The sequence below is a fragment of the Rhododendron vialii genome, chromosome 6a (assembly GCF_030253575.1).
Source record: "Rhododendron vialii isolate Sample 1 chromosome 6a, ASM3025357v1".
NCBI classification, from domain to species: Eukaryota; Viridiplantae; Streptophyta; class Magnoliopsida; order Ericales; family Ericaceae; genus Rhododendron; species Rhododendron vialii.
Genome location: NC_080562.1, coordinates 1075100 through 1097030, shown reverse-complemented (window position 1 = coordinate 1097030; position 21931 = coordinate 1075100). Strand labels below are relative to the sequence as shown.

At 38.0% G+C, this 21931-nt stretch overlaps 2 protein-coding genes and 1 long non-coding RNA gene across 3 annotated transcripts; 1 reads left to right on the top strand and 2 right to left on the bottom strand.

Annotated features, from left to right (window-relative positions):
* Positions 1 to 1219: 1219 nt before the first annotated feature.
* Positions 1220 to 7222, bottom strand: LOC131330857 (uncharacterized). The gene is made up of 2 exons (XM_058364595.1): positions 6320 to 7222; positions 1220 to 2226 (listed from the first exon to the last, which is right to left on the bottom strand). The coding sequence occupies exons 1-2, from the start codon at positions 6833 to 6835 to the stop codon at positions 1480 to 1482; spliced, it is 1263 nt and encodes a 420-aa protein (XP_058220578.1). The 5' UTR covers positions 6836 to 7222; the 3' UTR covers positions 1220 to 1479.
* A 1414-nt stretch (positions 7223 to 8636) lies between these two features.
* Positions 8637 to 10171, top strand: LOC131330287 (uncharacterized). The gene is made up of 3 exons (XM_058363822.1): positions 8637 to 8730; positions 8845 to 9508; positions 10046 to 10171. The coding sequence occupies exons 2-3, from the start codon at positions 8936 to 8938 to the stop codon at positions 10169 to 10171; spliced, it is 699 nt and encodes a 232-aa protein (XP_058219805.1). The 5' UTR covers positions 8637 to 8730; positions 8845 to 8935.
* Positions 10172 to 18105: 7934 nt separating this feature from the next.
* LOC131330856 (uncharacterized) lies at positions 18106 to 19373 on the bottom strand. Its single transcript, XR_009201272.1, has 2 exons — positions 19056 to 19373; positions 18106 to 18389 (listed from the first exon to the last, which is right to left on the bottom strand). It is a non-coding gene; the product is annotated as an uncharacterized LOC131330856 (long non-coding RNA).
* Between the last annotated feature and the right edge of the window lie 2558 nt (positions 19374 to 21931).

Below are 21931 nucleotides of genomic sequence, written 5' to 3'. Positions count from 1 at the left end.
CACCATTTCAATGTGTCAATAGCACCATCCCTTTTGAATGACTCTCCAAATAAAGGGGTATTTACGGTAGTAAATAAATTTTGAAAAAAATTTATTGCAATTAAGTTGTTAGGTATTTTCGATAGTAAATAAGTTGTAGATGGGTACGCGTGTTAAAAAATTGTTAAAAAAAAGTTAATTAATATGAACAATAAGCTAAAATGGAGAGAGTATTCAATGAAGAAACGTTCAGGCGTCGCTAACTAATAAATTTTGGACCTAGTTGGGGGAGGCAATTCTAAGCGAGAACTTGTCAATGGAGAGAGTATTCAATGAAGAAACGTTCAGGTGTCGCTAACTAATAAATTTTGGACCCACTTGGGGGAGGCAATTCTAAGCGAGAACTTGTCAATGGAGAGAGTATTCAATGAAGAAACGTTCAGGTGTCGCTAACTAATAAATTTTGGACCCAGTTGGGGGAGGCAATTCTAAGCGAGAACTTGTCAATGGAGAGAGTATTCAATGAAGAAACGTTCAGGTGTGGCTAACTAATAAATTTTGGACCCACTTGGGGGTGGCAATTTTAAGCGAGAACTTGTCAATGGAGAGAGTATTTAATGAAGAAACGTTCAGGTGTCGCTAACTAATAAATTTTGGACCCAGTTGGGGGAGGCAATTCTAAGCGAGAACTTGTCAATGGAGAGAGTATTCAATGAAGAAACGTTCAGGTGTCGCTAACTAATAAATTTTGGACCCACTTGGGGGAGGCAATTCTAAGCGAGAACTTGTCAATGGAGAGAGTATTCAATGAAGAAACGTTCAGGTGTCGCTAACTAATAAATTTTGGACCCACTTGGGGGAGGCAATTCTAAGCGAGAACTTGTCAATGGAGAGAGTATTCAATGAAGAAACGTTCAGGTGTCGGGGGGGGGGGTGGTGGTGGTGGTCTTGAAACGCCAACTAATAAATTTTGGACCCACTTGGGGGAGGCAATTCTAAGTGAGAACTTGTCAATGGAGAGAGTATTCAACGAAGAAACGTTCAGGGGGGGGGGGGAGGGGGGGTTTGTGGTCCTGAAATGCTAACTAATAAATTTTGGACCCACTTGGGAGAGGCACATATTATGGACCACCCTTGAAACGCTAACTAATAAATTTTGGACCCTCTTGGGGGAGGCACATATTATGACTTCTGTAATTAACTTGCGGAGTAGTATATTACTAGAGAAAACCGAGAAGAATTTATTTGGGGATTAGGGGAGTAACATATAAAATATAAAACCACGTGAGGTATGCAAGGAAAAGAATAGGAACTACTAATATTCTTCACTTCCTATTCCTATGTCAGTATTTGTTAGTTTATTTTCGACATTCTTCACTTTCTTTTTTATATTGCAGGGTATTATAGCAAGTCTGGTGCAGAGTACATTTTGGAGGTTTTTTGAATTTCTCTCGCCACTTTAGTTTACAAGGGCTTGTAGCAAGCCTGATACAGATGCCCTTATGATCCCAATCCGAGTCTACAAATATCTACCGCCGCCGGCGCGTCCCAATTACCCGCCCTCCCCTTCATATTCTCAAAATCATCCACACACTGCTTCAACTTCAACCCCCTAACCCGCTTCCTCGCCGCCGCGAGCTTCTTCCCAGAAGCTTTATCGAACACCCTCTCCCACCCCTTTTCCCATTCCCCGTGGGCATCGCACAACTGAAGGGCCCCGTTGGCCCATAATGGATCCATCGCGCTCCCCACGCACCGGCCATAACACGCTGCCGTGCACGGCCTACACTTGGCCCCGTTCAACGGACCTGGGCTCGACAATGCCACCACCGGAACGCCACGCATACCAGGTCGGAATTTGTATCGCCGGTCAGACACTACGCAAAAAGGAACGCTTTTGGTGATGTAGGAGACGTTATTGGTGGTGAGTTGGGCTCGGAAGGCGGTTTCCGAGTTGATTTGACGGAACCCTGCCGAGTCGAGTAAGGGGATGAGGGAGAGGCGGGAGAGGGCCACAGTGGAGGTTATGAAGTTGCCGATTCCCAACCGGTCGTTGAGTCCACCGTATGATGAGCCTGGTGGGACCGCATAGTGGCCAGGGACGAAGTTTTCGGGCCCGAGTGGAGCTGACCAGTATCCGTCAACTCGGGTTCGGACTATCCAATCGTATGTGAAGTTGTTTTGGGCCTGGTACGCTTTGATCATCGTCAGGCATTCTTCTACGAGGTGGAAATATTGCAAGAGTCCCTGTGTAGGGAAAATACAGAGATAAGTTGAATTACACAAAACAGAAAAAGCTTTCACTACATTAGGGTTTCTTTTGGGTACAAAAAAAGTGAGGTTCTGTGTTTCTAAGAGGTGAGTTCTTTTCCAAGTTTAAGATAATTCGACGGGGAGTTTTTTTTTTGGTGGGAGCGTAAGAAATTCCATTAATGGAGAAAAGTACAACTGTGATATGAGAGCGCTGACGACAAGCGAAGACCAACAACAGGCCTAAGGAACAGAGCACAGTGAGCATGAATCTAGATTAAGTAGTAGCATTCAATATGACCTCATTAGATGCTCCCTTCAAGTTCCCCAAAACCTAACAGTCCATGCTCATTAGTCATTAAACCCATATTTCATCAAAACTATAGAGCAAGAACAAGAAACAGTGACATGGATTTCTTTCTTTTTTTGTCCCTTAAGTTACCAAAAAAACCTGAATTTCCAAAGCAACCAAGAAATTGGGACCCAACTCGAACATGCAACCTCCAAATAAAGAGGTCACAACAATGTCATTTAAGCTACAAATGTAATGTCTCAATTGATGTACATTTTTTGTGGAACTTTTCATTAAGGAGAATAAGAACACAATTCAATGTAGTAGAATTTAGGCAATATGATGGAGCTTGGCCTAATATATTAAAGGTGGGGACCATGGAATTATGCCACGATGCCCACGAATAAGTTAAGGATTGCAAAATCAATGGTAAGTGTCTTTTACATAGACTTTCTACTTTGGCTCTATAGGAAAGCCCTCCAATTTAAGTTTAAAAAATCCAGCAACTCACGCGGACAGATCTACATTATTAGGCAAAATCTAAATAGTACTCCGTACAATTTAGACGGCAAAGCTACAATATAAGTTATATAACTAGTCCAGTTCCTTTCAGGCCAGTGGTTGTTAGATGGGATGAGCATTCCCAACATCTAGGTCAGCAATTGCTTTCAGGAATGTAAAACGCACGACACTTTGATTATACTAATAGAAGAGTACATTTAGACTCTAAACACAAATACTTTAGGAAAAACGTATACGCGACAAGTACATGAACCAACTGCTTTAGAAAAAGAGTCGATGACGCTGCGCCTACATACATATAAAATCCAAATAGCCACCCAATTTCATGTAAGCAATTTTTTTGAAAGAAGTGTCGGTGTTTTGTTCAAAATCCGACTGCGTCATTGATAAAATATAGAACCAATAATCTATCACATATATTTTAACAAATTAGACTTGCACACGAGTCTCCTGTGCCTAGGCTTCTGGTCTTTAGAAAGAGTTTAGAAGAATCTAAAATTTTATTGTATGATTAAGGAGATACCTCAAACACTATTTTGAAAGAGTTAAGCTTCTCAAACACTATTTGATGCATGAGGAGCACCCATTAAACGTCAAACTAATGTTACTTAACTGCTTCACATTTCACATGTCTTGTTCTATATCACCTATGAAGCATGGATACTCTATTTTGGCCTACATATCACATACGGTACGCGCATCGGATACGGATACACTCCGGATATGTATCCAATACGTTTTTTTTGAGTATCCTGTTTTTTGAAATTAATTTTTGGTATCCCGATATATTTCGGATACACTTGGATAAGTTGTGGATACGTTATGGATATGTTTTGGATACGTGCGGGGGTAAAAAAGTTATTACTTAAAATATATGGGTCAAAACTGCAATTAGGTCTACATATTTATTTTCCCCTTCCTGGACAAGTCAAAAATAGGGAACGAAAGGCAGAAAAAGAAGACGATCCATCTCTCATCCCTCTCGACAACGACGACGAATGTAAGTCTCTCTCATCTCTCTGTTCTCTCTCGTCTCTCGTCTCGTCTCTCTCTCTCTCTCTCTCTCTCTCTCTCTCTCTCGTCTATCTCTCATTGTGTATCAGTGTATATATATATTCATTCAGACACACACACACACACACATATATATATTGTCTCTCTCATCTCTCTCTTTCTCTCGTCTGATTTAGGGTTTTTTTTAACAGTATAATATGATTTTAGGGGATTTTAATTTGCTAGGTTAACTTGGAATTTTATTTTTATTTGCAACGTATCTATGGGGGTGGATTTCTTCGTGATCTTTCTTGTGTTGTTCTCCCTACTTGCTGGACCGTGGGAGACGACGTTGAACTTGGGGTACCTGCAGAACCGGAAGGGAATGTTCCTCCGGGAAGAAGCTCCGACGAACTAGTCAGTAAGTGGAGAAAGAAGAAGAAGTTTAGTAAGAAATATGCTAGTGAAGAAGGAGTGCTGCGGTTGAGGAGTTCAGATCTTTTTCTTAGTGACAGTACCCTGCTATTTATAGGCGAAGGGGTAAAGTGCTGTGCAAGTTGGCTCTGCTTTACACGCGTCGAATAATGCTCGGATGACGTCATGCAGCAGGGCCATTTAATGAGCACCACTTCCCAGATCTTATAGAATCACATGGGTCGATGTCAGAAAGGTCACATCGCTCAGAGATGTCATTTCGAATGTCAGAAAGGATAGCTTTCTTATCAAAAGATATTTCTGGAAGGTTCCACAAACATCTACACTCGGTGGAGCTCACTTCTGATGGTCGAAGAATCTCTGAGCATTTGGTGTTCTATCTGAAGAACATTTGGGTCGAACGAGAGGACGTCCCCGAGCGTAAGATAATATCACCGAGCGAACTCAAATACATGTGCGTTCGGATAGGCGTACTACGTTCGGCGAAGCACCCGGGGATCCATCTATCCTTCGGAAGATTTATGACACATCACGTCTGAACTCACCTTTATTTACAGATGAACTAAAACAACAGGACAACGGGTCAAATAGCGTGTAAACTTGCTCCACCCCATTGGACCGTATGAACCTTAGGATATTTCGGCCACCTACAGTATCCCCAACGTATTATATACTACTTTTAAAAAAAATCACGTATTTATATCCGTATCCGTATCCGTATCCGTATCTGTGCTTCTTAGTATATCATTATATATCTTCTCCAATTATTGTTTTTTTTTTCTATTAAAAAATAGTAGTATTTGAATGGTCGATTATATTATACAATGACATTCATCTTTCAAATCCACCAAATTTATGCTTTACTTTATAAAGTTTCAAAGTACACTTCTAGAGATGATATTTGAGGAATCTGCTAAAAAATGTTCTTAGAAGCTTAGTGGCTTAAATTGGATATGAAGAGGCACTATGATCAATTGAAGATATTAATTACAATAAGAAGAAAAGAAAAACAAAAAACAAAAGGAAAGAAAGGAAAAGTCTGGCTAATGTGCGCCAATCGAGTTGTTGGAAATTTTGCCGACGGATACAACCAATTAAAACCAACCAACAAAGTGATTCCCAACCTTCACTTTACATGTTTTCCGTGTTCAAAATAACCAATTTTAAATTGCTAACTTTGTTCACAATACTGCAAGGTGTTCAGCACCCCAACTAGTCTTGAGACCCTGGTAGAATTCTTGAGACTTGGTAGAATACTAACAGGGTGTCTGATTAAAATCGGGACTATTAGATTTTTTGGACGGTTCCAACCTAATACCAATAGATGAAACTCTAGAATATATTAACCAAACTTGAATGACTTAGATGATCAACGGGGGATATAAAGTCTAACATCAAAGCCAAAGCCACCATTTTCAATTTGTCGATTCTTTCAAAAGGAAAAAAAAAAAAATACTCCGAAAGGATTCAGCTTCTCTGCAATGTGCTGCAGTCTCATCTTGTGGTCCAAATTTTTAAAAAGAATCATTCTTTCCGCGACCGAGTCTTCAAAAAAATATGGCCATTAAATACTCTCGATATTTCACAGACGGCGCTATGCACTCCAAACACAGACCACACAGATAAGTCATTTCCTAACGAAAACAACCAAAAGCTAACATGCGCCGGTTGAGTTGTTTGTCGGGTACAACTAAGCCAACAAACGAAAGGGATTACCAGACTTCTAGAGATCGCTTGACTAAAAACAAAACCCTCAATTAAATAAAATATCCCCCCAGAAAGTACTCCGTAACAGGACTTCGTACCCTTTTCATAAAGAATTAATTAGTGATGGCGGAGTAAAATTACCTGAATGCGATTGGGTGAGCCGCCGGGTGTGAGAACTCGGGCCTGCGACTCGGTCTCGGGGATGGGCTTGGGCTCGAATATCCGCACGGCGGCGATCCTCGGCGCAGTCCTCAGGAGGGAGAATTTAAACGCACTCGTGTCCAAGGGGCTGTGCAAGAAGAGATCTGAATTCGGATAAACTTTCAGAATCCTCTCGACGATAGAGGGCCCGGTGAGTTCAAACCTCCTGGCCCCACCCACCAAACACACCGCCATCCTGGACCGGCCCAACTCGGTTTTCCCAGACCGGTCGGCCGCCGGCTGGCCACCACTCGTCGTGCTGTTACGAGCCCTGTAAATTGGTTGAGGAGGGGCCGGGGCAGGGATATAAAAGAAGGATTGGAGAGGGGCAAAAGAGGGAAGGGAGGAGAGAGAGAGGAAGACGAGGAGAGAGAGAGGGGGGAGGAGGATGACCCGCCAGTGGAGATCCGAGGACCATCTCGAAAGCTGTATCGATATTGATTTCTGAGGGCTCATGTTTGTTAGCTGCCGCCGTCGTCCCTCCTCACGGACTGATCACAGTCGGATCTTGGGTGGCGCACCCTAAATCCATTAAACAAACAAATCCGGAGATACAGACGAGGGGAAGTGGAGTGGAGAGAGAGGGGGAAGCGACGCAACAACGCTATACACGTGTGGAGAGAGAGAGAGAGAGAGAGACGAACTTTTCAGAAGCTGTTGGCTTTTGATCTTTCTTTTAGGTTGTGAGAAATTGGTGTAGGTTTGGAACGTTCATGGTGTGATTTTATGTGACGTTTTTGGTGTGGTTGCCGAGTAATCAATGCGGAAGAGGAGAGGACCACCACCCCCGACACCTGAACGTTTCTTTATTGAATACTCTATCCATTTGACAAGTTCTCGCTTAGAATTGCCTCTCCCAAGTGGGTTCAAAATTTATTAGTTAGACCACCCCCCCCCCCCCCCCCCCCGACACCTAAACGTTTCTTCATTGAATACTTTCTCCATTGACAAGTTCTCGCTTAGAATTGCCTCCCCCAAATGGGTCCAAAATTTATAGTATGTCCTTGTTGATAAGGACATACTATAGGATTTAACAAGCAATTAGTCCATCTAAAGTATTTATAGCGACTCCAGTCCTTATAATCACACGCGTTTTCAAAAACATTTCAGAGACAAAGAAACCTAATCGCCGTCGTCGTCGTCGAACCTTTCACAGTCGTCATCGTCAATCCTTTCACGGTCGTCATCGTCGATCCTTTCATCGGCGACGATGAAAGGATCGACGATGACGACCGTGAAAGGATTGACGATGACGACTGTGAAAGGTTCGACGACGACGACGGCGATTAGGTTTCTTTGTCTCTGAAATGTTTTTGAAAACGCGTGTGATTATAAGGACTGGAGTCGCTATAAATACTTTAGATGGACTAATTGCTTGTTAAATCCTATAGTATGTCCTTATCAACAAGGAGCCCCTTATACATTGTGATATTACTATCTCTTGCTTTATCCACGTTTGAATGTGTATATATTGTAGGGTTTTAGCGTGCACTTAGTCTTTTATTAAGTTTTCGATGAAATAACTTTATCTCTTTATTAAGTTTGTGAGATACCAACACTATTTATCTGAGATACTGTTATCTCTTGCTTCATTTTTGCCAATACACTATATTTCTGGCAGATAAGGTTAGCTCTTAGTTTTTTTTTTTTGATCAGTTAGCTCTTAGTTTATTCAGCTTATTTGAGAATTGAATTAGCTGAGATAGAGTTATCTCTTAGTTTATTTTGTTAGGGTTTTAGTGTGCACTTAGCTTTTACATTGTGATATTACTATCTCTTGCTTTATCCACATTCGCATGTGTATACATTGTACTACCAGTAAATGTTTTCGATGAGATAACATTATCTTTTTATTAAATTTGTGAGATACCAATACTATTTATCTGAGATACTGTTATCTCTTGCTTCATTTTTTCCAATACTCTATATTTTTGGCAGATAAAGTTATTTCTTAGTTAATTTGAGAATTGAATAGGCTAAGATACTGTTTTCTCATCTGTTTTAATAGGAAGAAGATTTAAAATGATACAAAATCCTGAAAACCCTCCCGAAAGTCCTAAAAGACCCAAAAGATACAAAAGATTCAAAATGTTAGTCCACAATAAGACTACAAAGAAACTACAATAACAACAACAACAAAAATAAGTCATAAAAATAAGGAGTGAAACAACAAAGAAAAGGAAAGACAAAGAGCAATAACTGGAAGAGGAAGAGGAAGAGACAGAAGTTAAACCAAAGAGGAGAACAAAAGAATAGAAAAAGCAAGAAGAAGAAAAAAAAAAAAAGGAGGATGAAGAGGACATAAAAGAGGTGAAGGAAGAGGAGGTTAAACCAAAACGTTTGCAATACAGGTAATTACTTGGTGTGCCATTATACAATAACCTGAAGGTGTTATTTTTCTGAGATACTGTTATCTCTTTCATTTTTGCTGATGTACTGCTATTATCTTGTATCTTTTATTGTAGGTCGAATCTTTATAGCATTGTAAGCCTTCTACATGATGTAAAGTTCAATGAAATACCATCCGAACAGATTCAAAAATCACCTTTTGCAAACATGTTTACAATTACTGAAGGCAGTATTGATGAGCAAATGGTGAAGAAATCTGATCCCATTCTTATCAAGTTGATAGAGACATATAAGAGAGGACAAGCAAAGTTTTTGCTTGCAGAGAAAGATATTGCTCTAACTGATTTTGAGCTTGGTGTCATTTTTGGAATCACATTTGGACCGGTGAAGATCCACATCACAACCCATGGAAAAAGGCCAGACACAGAATTTGCCAATCGAGTCTTTGTTGGGACAAGCACCATGCACCTTCCAACAATGAGGGTGACAATTGAAAATATTTTGAAACCTCCTGTCAAGAAGAAGCAGAAGAAGAAGCAAAAACAAATATCAGAGACAGAAGCTGCAAAAGATTTGGCACGTCTTCTAACATTATACACCATTGGAACACTGTTTTTTCCAACAACAGAAACAAACCTGAATTGGTCCTACCTGAAGCTTGTTGAAGATTTGGAAAATAGTACAAATTACAATTGGTCAATGTTCATAGCCAATTATCTTGTTAACGAACTCAACTCCAAGAATTTGACGATTGTTGGTGGTTGCACCACTACACTCCTGGTAAAAATCTTCTACTCTTTCTTGTAGTAAAATATCAACAACATCTGACACCTATTTTCATTGAAAACAGTACTGGCTTTGTAGAGACCCGTGTTTAATTTCAATAATTTTAATGTTAGAATAAAATTAGAATATTGAGGTAAAGAGAAAGGGTGATTTGAATATGTGATTTGGGTTGAATGTGATAGAATTTGAAAGTTTGGGGTGAAATTGTAATTGATATGTGTGGGGGTATAAATAGGTGAGAGTGAGTGGTAGAGAATCATTCTCCCACTCACGTCTCTCTGTCTCTCTCTCTCGAAATCAAGCCTATAAACTCGAGACCCATGAAGATTAACCTTCATTCCACCTTCCACGCGCGATCTTGAGCTCGTATTTCGTTAGGTTTAGCTCGGAGAGGAGTATTCGATTGATTCAAGATTTTTGGAGCTAGGGCTTGCTTGATTGAGCTTGGGCTTCGTTCTTCGACTTTGAGGTAGGGATTTCTCACTTCTATTGTATGTTTATGTGTTGATTGGTGTTTGAATCGTGCCTTAGATCGTTGGTTTGGTTGTTGAAATTATTCTGGTGAAATCTGAAAGTCGTGCACTGAAAATCCAAGTCCTACCGGTAGGAGTTTTGGCCCTACCGGTAGAAACGCTGTCCAGTGGTGTCACTTTGTGAAATTCTGGTCTCCTGCTGGTAGGAGATTATGTCCTACCGGTAGGAAATCAAAAATCTGCATTTTTGGCAAAATTTCGAACGAGCATAACTTTTTCATCCGAACTCCGTTTTGGGCAAATTTTATATCGAAATTCATGTACCGGAAATTTACTTTCCAATGGTGGTGGCCTCATCTCCTAATTCTTCACCGATAAGGTTTGGTAGCCAAAATAAGATGGATATGTTCGTATACGTTGGATATTCCTTTTTCCTTAGAAACGTTGAGCGAGCCACAGACGTTCTTAAGTATGCCTGAGTACATAATTGAATGATTAGATGAGGTTGGTGGTATGCTTAAGGCTTCATAGTAGTCGTTGGGTTCTGTATGAGCCTATTGATACCGAAACGAGGGTTTAGAGAATATATGGAACATAGGTGAGCGAAGGTTGTGTGTGTTGACATGCTATGTGAAAAGCGAACACGCGGAACACCCCTTTGAGTTAAACAACGCTAGGCATGGATATATGAGACATTTTCTTATATTTGATATGTGGTACATCTCTTGTGTAACTGGTACGGTTTTATGAATTGCAAGGTGAAGATCTATGAATCGTTGTTAGGGAATATCCCTTGATATGTAAGTGCTTGTATGGTTATGAGAAACTAATTACGTAATGATAGCTAGTTGACTGAGATGAAATTATCCTTACTACTTCTTTGTGAATAAGTTTTTGTTGTGAATTTATTATATGTGATTGAGATGAATGGCTGAGTTGTGAGGTGTATTGGAGGAATTGTGGTATGGTGATCTATACTATATGATGTGATTCAAATCCTTTAGTGAGGAAGGTATTTGTAGGGAGTAGCGAGACTCCATAAACAGCCCGGAAAGAGTACTTGCTTATGACGTGTGATGTGGGATTTCGACGGTGATGTATATGAGTAAACGAAAGGGTTTGTTTGATGAATATACGAAAGAAATGATTGGTTGTCGAAACAACACCATAGAGTCATGTATCGACAGGTTCTTTTCTTTAAACGTGGGACGTTATGACTAAAGTGAAGTCAATGAGCGAATAGAGTATACGGAATAGGGTGTGGTGGTTAGCCTAAAGTCTTGGTGTGTAGTCATGGTACATCATTTATGTCGTCAACGTTGGAAAAATTACTAGTCGTGTTTTGTTTCTCCTTTGAGATACCGTATGTTGCCTCTGTTATTCATTCTACCTGTCATCCCATTTGCATAAAATGGTTGTGTAGGTTTCTCTACTGGGCTAGTGTAGCTCAACCTATCATTTTCAGGTGTGAACCTGAAGCAGTAGCATGGAGCGAAGTGCATGCATTCAAGTGCATATTTTCGAAAGAAGTGGCAAAAGAAACTCAAGGACTTTTTTTGATAAAATATGTTTTGGGAATGTAATTGAATCTTAACTCTATTCCTTTTTATGATGTAATCTATTCAAACTCTTGGAGTTGAATCTGTAATTTAATGATTAGGACATGGTGGACTCTTTTGGGGTAATATGTAAGAAAATGTGAGTTTTATTTATGAAAAACTATCTTTATGTATATTGAAAATCGAGGGCGTGATAGGCTCTATAAACATACCCACATTATGGAACCAACTCAACAAACTTTTCCAAGGTTTATGAAATGGAAAATGAATGAACTTGTTGCTAAACTCTTAGAGGCTCCACTGAGCAGCCTTCCAGAGGGAATGGTAAACATCATTACCTATTGAATTTTATTATGTATTATGGTCAAAACTAGATAATGGTATCTCATCAAAAATAGTGTATCTACCAGAATAAATCAAGAGATAATGCTATCTCAAACAATAAACTCTATATAAACACACAAAAAAAGAGATACCAGTATCTCAGTCAAATACAGTTTGCAAATAATATGAGATATAACTCTATCTTAGTTGAAACATTATATCTCATGAATCTATAATCTGAATTTACCTCTTCTAATTCATTGTGGACCCATCGTCGTTGACAAAGAGAGTGAATAAGAGGGAAGATAGGAAAGAGAAGAACATGGAGGATTTTCAAGTCTATGGGAGGAAGAAAAGCAAAGAGAAACAAGCAGAGAAAATAGCTCCAGAACTATAATATATAGGTGTTGAAACAACAAAGCTGGCATATCTCGTCTCAGAAAATGACAAGATCTTCTTAAATCACATATTTGAGTGTGAGAAAGATATCGAGTTAGTAAAATGCACCAATTTGCTTACTCAAATAGATGTTATTTGTCTGAAATATTGTTATCTCTTGATTCCTATTCATTGCTGACGTACTGTTGTTGTCTTGTAACTTTGCAGAATCCCTATCTGGGATAACAACCTCTTTGATGGTACGGTAAGCTTGCAAGAAGTCATAGAAATCTTGAATGAAGAAGATGTATAAAACATGGTAAGAAAGGAAAAAACACTCTCTTCAGGACTATTACCAAACTTTTGTGCACTTAAGTCTCACATGAAATTATGTGTGCAACTCATCGATTCTTTTACATTCATGTTGGAAAGAGAGCAATGAGATGAAAGTAAAATATTGTTTTTCAAATTCATATTGTGGATAAGTAAAGCACTAGTCCCGCATAATTACTTGATCTCTGTATCTATTACTTAAATACATGTTATTTTTCTATGATACAGTTATTTCTTGTTCACATACACTGTTTTTTCCCACAAAAAAGAAGAGATAAGAATATCAAAAACATATTGTGTCTGAGATACTGTTATCTCTTGCTTCGCATATACTGTTTTTGCACACAAAGAACAAGAGATAAGAATATCTCACGAATTCTATATTCTGAATTATCTATTAGAAACCAAGAGATATGGTTATCTCAACTAGTATATGGTATGTATTTTGTCGCATGTAATTTGTGAAACACTTCCTTCTAATAGAGTCTACTGAAGGACAAGAAAAATGAGGTCAGAAAGATGTTCCTTGATGACAAGCTGGTAGAACTCATTCAAAAAGAGCATGTCTATCGCGACTTGGTTTTCCCCATGAATTCCTTAGGAGGTAATAAAGAGAACGACAACGATCCATTCCATTGGACTGTAATGGTTTATGATATTGAGGATGGGTAATGGAGGCATTACAACTTCATCAGACCAATTGGAAAAAATGCAAATGCATACCTTAAAGATGCTCGTTTAATGGTAAAAATAATGATACTTCTTGTAATCCATACTCAAATAACACGAAAATAATAATAAACAAATATTTAACTTTGTAAATGCAGAAAATGTATGTTAAAGGATTTGTGAAGAAAAATCATACCCCAACATTCATCCTCACATCACAAAACAAAACAATCTTTGAAAAGCAAAAGTTTGATGCTCCAATAATCTCACCAACATATCCGCAACAAAGACCTAGAATGTAAGCCAATTAATCTTGTTCAGCATCTTGTTTCGATACTCCTATGCACTATATTATTTCTTGTGCACTCTATTTCTATCCTTCTAAACTCTGATTATGACAAACTTTTGCAGCGTTGACTGTGGAATTATAGTCTGCTACATCATTGACAAGCTTGCATAGGGAGATCGCATCCCTAAGTCATTGACAACTGATGAAATCAGACAATACATAGTGTTATTATTGCAGAGGTTTCTGTATGATAAACCAAGAACATGGACAGAAGCTCTTTGGAAAGACCGAAACTTGAAGACTGACTAGGTGTTGGAAAGTTGAATAGGTGTTCTTTTGCTGAATAAGTGTTGAAAAGTTGAATAGGTGTTCTTTTGTTAAAACTTACACATATGAATAGTCGACTCAGAACAATTGGAATTCGCCGTACCAGAGTTGTATATGAAATGTCTTGGCTGCTCTGTTAGAAGTACAATAGGTGTTCTCTTTTGTTAAAACTGACACATATGAATGGTCGGCTCAGAATAATTGGAATTCGTCGTACTAGGGCTTGTATATGAAATGTCTTGCCTGCTCTGTTTTGAATTATAATAGTTGTTCTTTTGTTTGAAACGATACATATGCATGGTCGGCTCCGAACAATGAAAAATAGCAGGTCATTATTTTGTTATGATAACAATTCTATATCTTTTCATTTGATATATAACTGATACTGCGAAATAGTCTATCTACCAGAATAAAACTAGAGATAATGCTATCTTAGCCAATAACATCTGTATCAACACAAAAATTAAAAGAGATAAAACTATCTCAGCCAATACATTTCGCAAAATAGAATGACAGATAAAGCTATCTCATACAAAACATTCTTTGTGAACCTTTCATTCAATAGTTATTTTTTTATTAAAACTGACACATATGAATGGTCGGCTCCGAACAATTGAAATTTACCGTACTAGGGCTTGTGTATGAAATGTCTTGCCTGCTCTGTTTTGAATTACAATAGTTGTTCTTTTGTTTAAAACGACACATATGCATGGTCGGCTCCGAATAATGGGAAATAGCAGATCATCGTTTTATTATGATAACAACTCTATATCTTTTCATTTGATATACAACTGATGCTGCGAAATAGTCTATCTACCAGAAAAAAACTAGAGATAATGCTATCTCAGCCAATAAAATCTATATCAATACAAAAATTAAAAAAGATAACAGTATCTCAGCCAATACATTTCGCAAAATAAAATGACAGATAAAGCTATCTCATACAAAATATTCTTTGTGAACCCTAAACCGAAAAACTGTAAAACCTAAACATGCTCTATAAAATATATATATATATATATATCTATATCTCAGCCAACGTTCAACCTTTCATTCAATGTCCAATAAATATGAATCAACAATAGAACACAATGAATCAATCGCAAGCTTCCTTACATCTCTTCCTATTATGATTTCCTAACTTCTTGCACCTGCCACACCTTATTTGCTCCACCTTCTCACCCTTTGACTGGATTCTTGCAACCTTAGGTCTCCCACATGGCCTCCTAATCTTAGGAGGAAGAATAACAACAGAATTTTTAGACACTTGTGTAACTCCAAGAGTAGAAATAAAAATAGGATGTATAGGATAATCGTAGAAGAATCGGAAAGCATCAGCAGCGTATAATAGATCAATATAATTGGATACATCTATGCCATTCTTCTGAAGAGCTGTGAATGCATGCACATAAGGGAAACTATAGAGCTGCCAACGACAACATGTGCATGTCTTATTTCTTATGTCAACCACAACAGCTGGTAATGAAGACACTTCAAAAACCTCATCACTTGATCCAAACACAGTCCATGTCCGTCCTTTATTAAAGAACTCTCTCAATTTCGCATCATATTCAGGACACAAAACACTGTTCAACTTTCTTGATAACTGTTTCCTTTCACACATTTGAGTCATGATTTGAACCTTGATCGTATCAACACATTTAAGGATTGGCACCTTACGAGCTTCAACATTCCAGTTGTTGAAAGACTCCACAGCATTTGAGGTCATTTCCCTATATCGTTTACCTGGGAAATATGCATTCGCCCAATTATATAACGGAATGGAAGCAACAAACTCTTTAGCTCTGTCTCCACTGACCTCAAACAATTTGTTTACACAGTTTTCAAAATCTAATACTGTAGGTGCAAGAGCACAATCATTGAAGAGACTCACTACTTGTTCCCGGAAACCATTAGGTGTTCTTCCTTACATCCTATCCCTCAAGTTATTCTTCAAATGCAGCAGACAAGAAGAATGATATCCGTCTGAGAAAACCTTTGGCACATGCTTCACAAGACCAGTATGGTGATCTATTATAAAAGTAAGTTCACGAGTTGACTGAATAGATCTCAACTTCAACAAAAACCAAAGCATTGTCATCGGTCTCGGAATCAACAACACCATAAGCAACCGAAAACAATCCTACACCACAAAAAATAACAGATAACAGTGTCTCAGCAATAACAGTCTCTGTATCTACTAGAATAAAACAAGAGATAATGATATCTCAATAAAAACAGTCTCTACCTATTAGAATAAAGCAAGAGATAACGGTATATCAGAAAAAATAGTTTATGTATCTACCATAATAAAGTAATAGATAATGCTATCTCAGTCAATAATCACAAAACTAGAAAAAGATAACAGTATCTCAGCCAATACAGCTCACAAATAAGCATTCTCCAAATTTGAAAAAAAAGAAAAAAACTGACCGTTATCAGCATCCTTTCCAACGGCTGCGAGCAAAGTTTCCTTATATCTCCCCGTCAAAAAAGTACCATCAAGACACAAAAAAGGCCGATAGTAGTTGAATCCTTTGATGCATGCATCGAATGCCACAAATAACCTTCGAAACCGATTATCTTCACAGCATTCAACGTCCACAACACTACCGGGATTTTTCTCCTTCGCTACCTCCGCATACAATCGAAGTTTGTTAAATGACAATGCATAATCACCCTGAGTATCATTGTTCGTCATCTCAACACCTAACCACGCATGGTGATAACCGATTGTAATACCGTATTGTTGCCTGAAGAATCTAACAGCATCTATAGGCTTATACGACGCCTTTGAACGAACTTCATCAAGAACTTCTTCTGCAACAAGCTTTGAAGACATCCAAGAATTTTTTGAATTACAAATTGTAGTACCACATCTGTGTTCTTTTTCAAGCTCCTTAATGCAAAAAAAAAAAATGATTTAATTTGTCTAAAATTGCATGAACAAACCATTTACACCCATCTGCCTTAAAAGCACTGTCAGCTGTCACTATTGATTGGTCATTCTTCAAATACTTGAACCTAAATTCAACTTCAATTGCATACTTACACAAAGATAACCTAAAATCCTTAACACCACTTCTAAATTCTTGACTAACGTGACTAATCAAATACGCCCAATCAGCAGAAAGCCTTTTTGTCTCATGATGAGGACAAAACTTTTTAAGATGATCCTCAACAATTTCAGAATGTGAACTACTAGTTACTCCACCATTTCCATTGCTATGACTGTTTTCTCCGATTTCAAAATGGCTACTAACTCTACAATTACTGCCTTCAACAGATACTTCAACACAACGGGCACCATATGCAGCAGCTAAATCCATCATATTACGAAAATCATCATCATTCTCAAGGAGTATATTAAGATGATCACAAACAGAATACAATAACCTCATTGATACCAAACCATTCCACTTGTTAGAAATACTTCCAATAAGATCCTCAAATTGATAATCTTCTGTCACCTTAACAACAAGACTATAGGATCCATATTTGCACAGTAGAAGAATAGAAGAATCCATTTCAACTTTAAAAAACAGTTCAGTCTGCAAATAGATAACATCATATCAGAATAAACAAATCAGATACACATATTTCAAAAAAGTAGTCTATCTATGAGAACAAAGCAATAGATAATGTTATCTCAACAAAACCAGTCTTAGTATCTACCAGAACAAAGAAATAGATATAATGCCATCTCAGCAAATAAACAAAAATAGAAAGAGATAACAGTATCTCAGCAAATACAGTTCACTGTGATACACATACCTCAGCAACAATAATTTTTGTATCTACCAGAATAAAGCAATAGATAATGTTATCTCAACAAAAAACAATCTCAGTATCTACCATAATAAAGCAATAGATAACGCTATATCAGCAAATAAACTCTATAAATACAAAAATAGAAGAACATAGCAAAAATCAAAACAAATATTGAGACAGAGAAGAACACAGTGACAGAGAAACATCACCACAGAGATCGCGAACAGAAAAAACTCCGAAGACAAAGATCGTGATCCTGATCGGGAGAGATCGTCACAAAAGGAAACGAGATCGTGATCGCAATACAGAATCAAGATCGTGAAAGTGATCGTGACCCAGAACTGAGCTGTGATTGCGGGAAGAGAGAGAGTGTCACGCCCCGCCTCGCAAACGGCACCCAATGTGGGCCCGAGTCGACGCGATCACGTGACATTCTACACCAAAAACCAAACCACACCTCACAACCTGTCAGAATAAACACCCAGCGGAAGACTTATCACCTTAACATAAAAATGAGTCGACGTATCGACCAACCAACCATGACATCGCACAACTAAATCACAATATAGTTTTACAATACTTTAAAAATTCTACACTTCAACACATCCACCAACAACATATTTATAACTTATATAAATCTACTTTTTAGTTCACTACCTACAACCAACTCGATTATCCACTTCATTCGACGCTAGCCCAAACACTTCTCAACACGATGACCGGTAGTGGACCCACTCTACGCAACCTGCTGCCTGGCAGACCAAAAAGGAAAGCCAGAGTGTGTGAGATATAGAAATGCTCAACAAAATATAGCAACAACCGAATAAATAACAACCAAAATATAAATTCTCAACATATCTGAGATACTCAAATGTACGTAACAGATATAATCACCACATCCTCCAAATACAACACAACAGTAATATCCAACAGCTAAAAGATAATCTCAACTTGTCAACAGTTTATCGAGAAATTAAGAGCAACACCGGGCACATAGCCAATAATTTAAGACATAAGCCTTTTGGCATTAAGCCAATCACCGGGCACATAGCCAATAATTTAAGGCATAAAGCCTTATGGCATTAAGCCAATCACCGGGCACACAGCCAATAGTTTAAGGCCATAAGGCTCACCGGGCACACAGCCAATAGTTTAAGGCATAAAGCCTTATGGCATAAAGCCAATTACCGGGCACACAGCCAATAGTTTAAGGCATAAAGCCTTTTGGCATTAAGCCAATCACCGGGCACTAAGCCAACATTCAAGTTCAATTCAATATAGAACAACATCTATGAATCAAACACTCACATATCATAAGCTAAACAACAATAGCAGGATATACACTCACCATTACAGCAATATCTCATTAAAGATAACCATATCGAAAGCTTACTATGATTAGCAAGATATACATTCACCACCACAGCAACATTTTATTAGGAAGAACCATATCAGACACACTCACCTTTGCATCGACCGAGATATACACCAAACTTACGGTTTCGGCACCTCCTATTTGACCGGCTTGTTACCTAGCCACAAGCTACCATATCAACATATGAATCCCTTAGAATGTTTAAGTAAATATATGATACACCCCATAATACATTCACCATGCTAACAAGTGTCAAATGAGCTTAACAATGCCACCAACACCCCTAAACCATTTAACAATCATTTGATACTAAATTATAAAACTAATAAGGTATTAGACAATACCCAACGAATACAAATATGTCCATCTTAAGGCTTAAAAGTGCCCCAAATCAAACGTAAGAGTATAAATATGAACTCTTAAAATCGATTTGAAACCATGACCATCCTGTTGTATTTCGACCATAACTTCTTATTGATTTAGAACCAGGTCGTCAGACTACCACCATTAGAAAGTACACCTCCGGTACATAAATTTTGATATAAAATTTGTTAAAAACGGAGTCCAGACGACAAAGTTATGCTCGTCCAAAGTTACACAAAAATTTATTCAAAATCACAGATTCAGCACGTCTATCAACTTCAAATCAAAAACTGATTTAACCTGGTACAAACTAAGCCACAACCTTTACATATTCCAAAATACGTACGAGTCTAGTTTCAGAATCAACAACCCGTGCGCTAACCCGATACCCGAGCTAAAAGATATGATCATTTTCTCAAAATGTGTCAGTGCAGCAAATACAAAACTCAGCAGGGATACATCAACTTGTAAAATCCGCCAAACTTAGAATATGCATCTAATAAATCCCAAATTTGGTACACACCATTACCACACACCACCGTTCATCCCTGATTTTTTCCAGATTTTTCACAATAAAGAAACCTAGTCAAAATCACTTTCAAACTCAGAAATTCTGTGCAGCGAAGCACAATATCCAGCAGAACAGTCCGTGTTCGAAAATTCATTAAAAATCGAATACTCCATACTTTTTAGTAATTTCAACGCCAAAACGTCACCGACTTATCAATATTTCAGACTCACAAGGACCCATAACTAGGAGAGTCGTTTAACTAAAAAAAAAATGATAAAAGACGCAGCTCTGTAAGCTGCCCAGATTTCCAGATTGCAGAGCAGTATTCTAAAAATCACTATAAATTGAATTCTTAACGATTTCTTGTGATTCTAGGGGCAAAAGAACAAGCCTCAAGTCTACTTTATTTCATAAAAAGGAACCAAGACTCAATTCTGAGTTTAAGAAGGCGGAAATTCCCAAAAACCGAGACCCTGTTCTGCAGATTTTCTAGGTTTGGACAGCAGTCACAACCCCCACGAAATTCTCCCAAAAACCCATCTCAATAACTCAAAACACACCCAAATCAGCATGCATACACGAAGCTAAGACATGAATTGAAGCAAGAGAAGTGTGGAATCAAGAACTAGGAAGCAAGAATTAACAAGATCAAACCTTAATTCAAGATAAACGGCTTCAAATCCTAACTCCTCTTCCTTTCTTCTTCTCCGTCCGGTTCTCTCTCTCTCTCTCCTAACGCAGAAGACAGAAGCCCCTTTGGGTTTTTCTCTCTGTTATTTTTTTTAGATACACCTCACACACACACCTCACCAGCACACGGCACACATGCACAGCTCTTATAAAAAATGCACTTTAGCCCTTTAAGTTACTAAAGTATGACATGAAAACACCTCATTAATAAAGGGTGTTACAGAGAGGGAGAATTGAGTTGTGATCGCGCGAAGAAAGACAAACAGAGAGAGAGAGAGAGAGAGAGGTGCACCAGAAACGAGCTCGAGCTCGTGATCGTGCTGGTCGAGATCCAGAAACGGTGCCCTATCCAGTAATGGTGCGTTGGGTTGAAAAGCAGCAGGGAACAAAATTTAAAAATAACACATTATATATACACGCCAGTCAGGGCATTTTGGTCTAGAAACGGACTGTAGACCTAATAAATGTTACAGTAATGGACCTTCATCACTATTACACATTGGACTGGACTAAACACCCAAAACCACATTCAAAACGGACCCTAGCCCAATTTACCGTAGTATGAATGAGATGGTAAAAACACCAACGTTTTTTCCTCAAATTCTTCGGTGGAACATGCTTAGTGAAATTGGATACAATTTTTTTACATATTTTTTTAGGATCTGAAATTCTAAGCGAGAACTTGTCAATGGAGAGAGTATTCAACGAAGAAACGTTCAAGTGTCAAGGGGGACCTGAAACGCTAACTAATAAATTTTGAACCCACTCGGGGAAGGCACATATTATGACTTCTGTAATTAACTTGCGGAGTAGTATATTATACTACTACTGAAAACCGAAAAGAATTTATTTGGGGATTAGAGGAGTAACATATAAAATATAAAACCACGTGAGGTATGCAAGGAAAAGAATAGGAACTACTAATATTCTTCACTTCCTATTCCTATGTCAGTATTTGTTAGTTTATTTTCGACATTCTTCACTTCCTTTTTTATATTGCAGGGTATTATAGCAAGTCTGGTGCCTTATTTAGCCGATCGGGGCCTTATTTTTTTGTTTTTATTTTAATTATTTTTGCATTTATTTATTTTGCGTCAAATTTTTGTAACTTATTGATTCGTCTCAATGAAAGGAATCGGAAAAATAAAATTTTGATCGAAACTCACAATTTTTTGAATAAAGATAAAAATAAGTCAATAAGACAATTTTTTTTTTACTTATTCTTGTTTTTTTTTTAAATTATGAGTTTCGATCAAAATTTTTTACTTTTCCGATTCCTCCCGCCGAGACAAATCAATAAGTTACAAAAGTTTGATGCAAAACTAACAAATGCGAAAAAAATTTGAGTAGAGACA

Coding starts and splice junctions, on each gene's coding strand:
- LOC131330857 (XM_058364595.1), bottom strand. CDS start 6,835: ATGAGCCCTCAGAAATCAATATCGATACAGCTTTCGAGATGGTCCTCG. Junction 2,227..6,319: donor GCTCACCCAATCGCATTCAG/GTAATTTTACTC, acceptor TTCCCTACACAG/GGACTCTTGCAATATTTCCA.
- LOC131330287 (XM_058363822.1), top strand. CDS start 8,936: ATGTTTACAATTACTGAAGGCAGTATTGATGAGCAAATGGTGAAGAAA. Junction 9,509..10,045: donor GTTGCACCACTACACTCCTG/GTAAAAATCTTC, acceptor ATCGTGCCTTAG/ATCGTTGGTTTGGTTGTTGA.